This window comes from Hevea brasiliensis, chromosome 13 (genome assembly GCF_030052815.1).
Source record: "Hevea brasiliensis isolate MT/VB/25A 57/8 chromosome 13, ASM3005281v1, whole genome shotgun sequence".
NCBI classification, from domain to species: domain Eukaryota; kingdom Viridiplantae; phylum Streptophyta; class Magnoliopsida; order Malpighiales; family Euphorbiaceae; genus Hevea; species Hevea brasiliensis.
Genome location: NC_079505.1, coordinates 26729124 through 26735145, shown reverse-complemented (window position 1 = coordinate 26735145; position 6022 = coordinate 26729124). Strand labels below are relative to the sequence as shown.

Sequence of the window (6022 nt, the reverse complement as noted above, 5' to 3'; positions counted from 1 at the left end):
TTTTGAGATTTAGGATCTCCTTTGGCACCTTAAGAGACTTAGAGACGGTAGAACAATACCTTTACAAAGTAATTTAGAGTATATATTTAGAATTAGCCTAAGAACTAGGTGAAAACTAAAGTGTATGTGTGTGTGGCGTGCAGGCAGCTTGCAAGAGCAAGTTGAAGAAAGTCTAATGGTCTTCGAGTCTCTCCAATATTTCTCTAGGATAGTCACAACCCTAAATTCATTAATTCTCCCCCAAATTAGAAGATTAGTAGGGTATTTATGAGGAAAATTAGATCTAGAATCTTAAATATGAGGTTAGCCTTAATGAACAAGTTAGGATGTGATGAAACTCTTCACCCCTATCCTTACCATGATGTTTGGCCCTGGTGGATAAACCTGCCTTTATCTTATTAATTAATTTAACCAGACTTTTTAAAGGTTTAGTTAATTACTAGGCTCATAAGAGCCCATTAAATTAGCTTACTTTACTAAGCTTGGTTGAATGGGCCTCCAACAAGGTCTATCATGCTTGGTTTTTAATTCAACCAATTTTAAAGCTTCTTAAGCCCATTTTAGAGCCCTGATCCTAGGCCTAGTCAATAAGCACAAGCCCTAACCCTGGTCAGGCCCATCCGAGCCCTTAAAATCTCCCAAAGCACCCTATTTGATTATTTTACTCTAGTGAAACCATTTTTTAATGCCTTTCTTTCTAACCATTCCAAATCTCTCGAGTACCTTAGAATTTCCTTGAATCCTTCAGATCATCATTGGACTCCTCACTATCTTTACACATGCGTTTGCTCAATGGGACCAAAAATAGGCGTCTACAATGACATCCATGGATCTATGAGTATCATGTGTCGTAATGTCACAGGCTTTATGTCCTGCTTCATAATCAAGAAAGAGACATTTCATTACTCTAGGAACAAAATTAGTCTTAGAAATTCTAGTTCACTAATAAAGCAAAGGCGTCCAAAAGTTTGAGGTTAAGGTGTTCTCCAGATAAGAACATGTGAAAAAGTTTATTAATAAAGTGGCAGTAAGTACATAGTTAACCCAGAAAACTTTTGGTAGATTAGCTTGAATAACAATCTCTAAAAACTTCTAGGTGAAGATTTATTGTCGTGTAGACACAAGTTTTCTGATTCAATATCCCTTTTTTTTTTTAAAGAAATGGATGACGATAGAATTTGAAAACTCTATACCATTAATAGTTTTCACTTTCTAAACTGTTTATCACTAGTGTTTTCAATCATAGTAATGACATCGGTAAAGTGGTAGGAACATGAGTTTTGTTAGGTAAAACAGTGAACTGTCAGAGGCCCAAACATTTAGAAATTGATTTTCATTTTGTGAGAGATAATTTTCAATAGGTGGATATTTTGGTTCAGCAAGGGATAGCAACTACGAAAATTATTCTATTTAAATTTAAATTTAATTAATATTTATACTATCTAAATTTATTTTAAATTTAATTAAAATTTATTTTTAATTATATAAATTAATTTCAAACATATTATTATTACATAAATAATATCTGAACTAATTTAATTTTATATATTTAATTAATAATTTACATAAAAAATTATTTTTAATTAATAATTTATATTTTAAAAATTTACTAACTCCAAAAAAATATTTAAATTTTATTTATTTAAATATAATATTTATAAAAATATATAAATATTATTATACAAAATATATATTATATTTAATAAATTATTAATATAAGTAGATTCGGATAATGGGTATCAAAATATTCAAAACACAAATTTAATATGAGTATTATTCCTCAAATCTGAATACATCCCAAATCTGATTAGTCAAATCTATTTATATTAATAAATTGAATCGAGTGCCCATAAATATCCGATCTATTACTATTTTTATATTGCTTAACGCTTATATCGCTTAAATGATTTTTTTTACAAACAAGAGTACACACTAGCACAATATTAATAATTACACACAACGTAGATTTATTAGAAACAATTAAAACAAACTCAATAATTTATTAACTAAATCTTATAAAACAAAAATATAAGATACAATTAAAAAGAGAAAAAAAAAGAATGTAATAGGATCGTTAGGGTTTCTACTGTTTTTCTTCCTAAAAAAATAATGAATAATGTAGAAATAAGCACTAAATTTAAACTCGAGAATGGCAATGATCTTTTGATAAAAAGAAATAGTAACAAATTTTTATTATTAAAAAATATTACAAGAAATAAACCTCAAACGTTATTGTTTCCACTCACAAAATAAAATGGTACTATCAGATGGAACCATAATTTTTTTTTTTAAATTTAAAAAGCAAAAAAGTGGAAAATCTAACCTTAAAATAAGAAAAAAAAAATAATAATAATAATTAAAGAAGTTTCCTTCTAGTTGATACGGGTGCAATCTTCCCTGATTTCACCTTGATTTCCTGTCAAGACCCCAACTCTGCCAAGCTTCGTCATGGCAGCCACAAAAGCATTCTGAAAAGCTGCATTATTTGATGCAAACTGGGTGACAGTGGCTCTTGATCTTGGATCAGTAAACAGAACCTGGTCTGCAGTGAACAACCCTTTTCCTTGCACAAGGTTTCCATAGTAGGCATTGTCAAATTTCTGAGGTGTGGTTGGGTCCATGTTAATTGCAATTCTTGGGTCTACATTTATTGGGCACATTTGCCTTAGCTGAAGTGCATATTGAAGATTGAGTGTTGGGTCAATCTTGTTTCTGGGACTGAAGTTGTAGATTCTTTTGGAGAAGCGGCTACAGTGAGAAAACCCAAGTGTGTGTGCGCCTAGGTTACATTCACATATTATTGTTAGAAATTGAAGCAAAACTATTCACTTAACAGAATAATAATCCGATCAGTTTGGTTTAATTTACTCAGTTCAATTTTAAATATTGATTTGATTCAATTTTTGCTCCAAAAATTTCAATTTATTTCATTTTATTAAATTTCAAATTGAATAAACTAAATCGATCAAGTGCTAAGTTGTAATAGAGTTATTCTAGATTCTATTTTTTAACAGCACTTATTAATAGAAAATTTTTATTCAAACTGAGTTTATTGTGGATCTAATATATATATATATATATATATATATATATATATATATATATATATGAAAAATTTACAATTTGATATCTGAGTTTTCCCCCTATATTATATTTTAGTATCTGAATTTTAGAAAAATAATTATTTAGTCCCTAGGTTTTTCTCTATATTACATTTTAGTATTTAAATTTTAAGAAATTAATTATTCAATCCCTAAATTTTAAAAAATTAATTATTTAGTCTCTAAATTTTGCACTATATCATACTTTAATTCCTGTATTTTTAATATATAAAAAATTTAGTCTTTCTATTAATAGATGAAACTATAATAAATACTAAAATTACATAGAGTAAATTATTCTATATATTAAAATTAAAGGGACCAAATAATTAATTTCTTAAAATTTAAGAACTAAAGTATAATATATTAAAAATCCAATGGCTAAATAATTAATTTTTCAAAATTCAAGAACTAAATTATAATATAGAGTGAAATTCCGTGACAAAATTATAAATTCTCCCATGCATATTTATATACCATAACTTCATATAAGACTTAATTTTCCCATATTAATATAGCATGAGGGGTAATTTTTTGGTTTATCATCAGAATTTTTATTTGGTAAAATCGAAATACATATATCAATTTCATTATAATCATTGATTATGGTGGGAATCAAGTAAAAGCCGCTAATCAACAGTATACATACATTAATTTTTTGTTGTATAATTTTTTCTACTATAGACTCAAAACAGATTGTGCATTGTACCTGATAAAGCAATGACGTCAATTTGGTTAAGACCAAGCGAAGCAAACAAGGAATTGAGCTGGTCTAAATTGAAGTCAGGACTTGGCAGCCTGTGTTGAACACTAGCCTTGGTTGATATCCTCCCATCACGTCTCCCCAGTTCCACTTCATAAAATGGTCCTCCTGCCTAATAATTCCACATTAAATATTTAATTAATCATATATTCACATGGAGAAGTTGAACTTTATAATATATTTGTATATGTTAGTAGGTAGTTGTTAATTTGCATGTTGTTATTTGACACGATAAGCAAGTAGCACATGCCTACAAAAGAAGACAGTTGTATTCCTAAAGGGACAACCCACCATCACAAGATGAGAATTTTCATAAATTAAATTGAAAACTAAAATTTATTTATATTTGTTTTATTACATTTATCAAATTTATTAATTTAGAAGGATTCCATCGTTTCTATGCTTGTGATAAAATTTAAGATTCTCTTTGGTGTGAGGGACGTACAAGACAATATGAGGTTAGAAAATTAAAAATATTTTATTTAAATTCGATTCATCATAATTTTAAAATATAAATATGTGAGTTTCACTATTTATTTTGTGTCTTGAATTTATTATAAACTAGGTTTAAATAAGAAAGTCCTAAGAAAATTTTCTTATGAAAAGTTATGGGATAGAAAATAAGATAAGACAGACAAAATGAAGATGAGAACATATTTTTGTCCTCTCCAATTAATATATTAAATAAAAAAAATAAAAATTCTTATTTTTATTTTATCTTATCTGCTGAATATTATATTTACGTAAATAAAATCATAAGTGATAAAGTATAGTTATATATATCATACAATTTAAGGTATAATTAATCGTAAAATAATTAATTTAATTTAGACTTTTTATTTCAGTGAGATTATCAATTTTTGTAAAATTGTGTAAATAAAAACTAGCTAAAATTTTAATTTGTAAATAAACGGAAAAGTTTTATAGATGTGAAACTATATTAGGAAACTTTTTGCTTGGTTTTCATTTCATATTATAAATTCTATCAAAATCTAGCTTGTAGAAACAAAAATAAAAATTTTGTGATTTTTTCAGTGCAAATTGAAGTTATATTTTAGCAATTATGCCAAAATTAGTGGTATGTTAAAAAACATTATGGGTGAAATTAAGTTAGATTTGCATTAAAATATTTCATATTAAGTTGTGTTCAAAATATTTGTGAAAAAGGAGAGAGGTATATAGTGTATTGTATAACTCCTTGGATAGACTTAGAAAGGAAACAAATAAAAATAAAATATGCATACCAATGCTACAACTTCCCTTGTAGCAAGGGATAGTATATCAGCACATGAAACTTTGTTCCTGCATTGAGGAACACTATCAACGGCAGCCTTTGCCTTGATGACCGTGTCAAAACCATCGCCGGCAAGCGAAAGATTATCCGGGTGATCCTTCTCAGCGTTGTTAGTTGGCGAACTTAGCAGTAGCGAAGCATCACATCCCTATTCTAACAACAAGAAGGAAACATTAGAAAAAATATATATATATATTACTGGCATAATCTCAAGAGCGATGTGGTTCTACTAACTTCATATCAAAATAAAGAATAAAAGTCACTAACCCTAACAAAACAATCGTGGGCGAAGAGTCGAAGAGTTGCAGGGACAGTAACAAAGGTTTGCTGGAACTTTTGCTGAACGGCAGAACGAACTATAGATTCCACATTAGGACATGTTTGGCTATAAAAGTTCTGTCTTAGTTGAGCAGAAGCAATAGGAAGAAGGAGAGGGAAGAGAAGAAGAAGAAAAGATAGAACAAGGAAGCTCATTTTGGTTTCCATGACTTGATTACTTTCAGCTACCTCTACCTTGAAGTCTTTTGTGCATAAATGAGTCTCTATATATAGGGAGAGAGAGAGAGATAGACATGAAAGAGGACAATGCAGGGATTGAAACAAGCAAAAATGATTTGAATTTTATGGGGTTAAAGATTAAAAGGGTCTTGAAATTACACTCTGGCGGATGATGATTCCTGGAGATTGAGGGAGGTGACACTTTTTCTACAAAAGCATATAAATTATTGGCATGATGTTGCATAATTGTTTGTGTAGGCTATAAAATATGCGTTACGGCTGATAGCGACTTGACCAGTTAGCTAGTTAAGCCTTGGGATGCTAAGAGTGCATATATGTTACTTTCCTTATAAGTCATGTTAATGA

At 28.8% G+C, this 6022-nt stretch overlaps 2 protein-coding genes across 2 annotated transcripts in view; both read right to left on the bottom strand.

Annotated features, from left to right (window-relative positions):
• Positions 1 to 903, bottom strand: part of LOC131172120 (peroxidase 16-like) — a 2815-nt gene extending 1912 nt beyond the window's left edge. Inside the window, exon 1 of the mRNA XM_058133073.1 lies at positions 817 to 903. Within this exon, the coding sequence (XP_057989056.1) occupies positions 817 to 903 (87 nt within the window). The remainder of the gene's footprint in view (positions 1 to 816) is intronic.
• A 1258-nt stretch (positions 904 to 2161) lies between these two features.
• LOC110660224 (peroxidase 16) lies at positions 2162 to 5817 on the bottom strand. The gene is made up of 4 exons (XM_021818441.2): positions 5426 to 5817; positions 5109 to 5306; positions 3811 to 3976; positions 2162 to 2779 (listed from the first exon to the last, which is right to left on the bottom strand). The coding sequence occupies exons 1-4, from the start codon at positions 5642 to 5644 to the stop codon at positions 2373 to 2375; spliced, it is 990 nt and encodes a 329-aa protein (XP_021674133.2). The 5' UTR covers positions 5645 to 5817; the 3' UTR covers positions 2162 to 2372.
• Between the last annotated feature and the right edge of the window lie 205 nt (positions 5818 to 6022).

Bases quoted from the DNA above. Each gene is read 5' to 3' on its own strand.
- LOC110660224 (XM_021818441.2), bottom strand. From the start codon at position 5,644: ATGGAAACCAAAATGAGCTTCCTTGTTCTATCTTTTCTTCTTCTTCTC. The intron at 5,307-5,425 runs GTTAGTGACTTT...TTGTTAGAATAG, and splicing joins CCCACGATTGTTTTGTTAGG to GGATGTGATGCTTCGCTACT. The intron at 3,977-5,108 runs GTATGCATATTT...TGGAATTATTAG, and splicing joins CAAGGGAAGTTGTAGCATTG to GCAGGAGGACCATTTTATGA.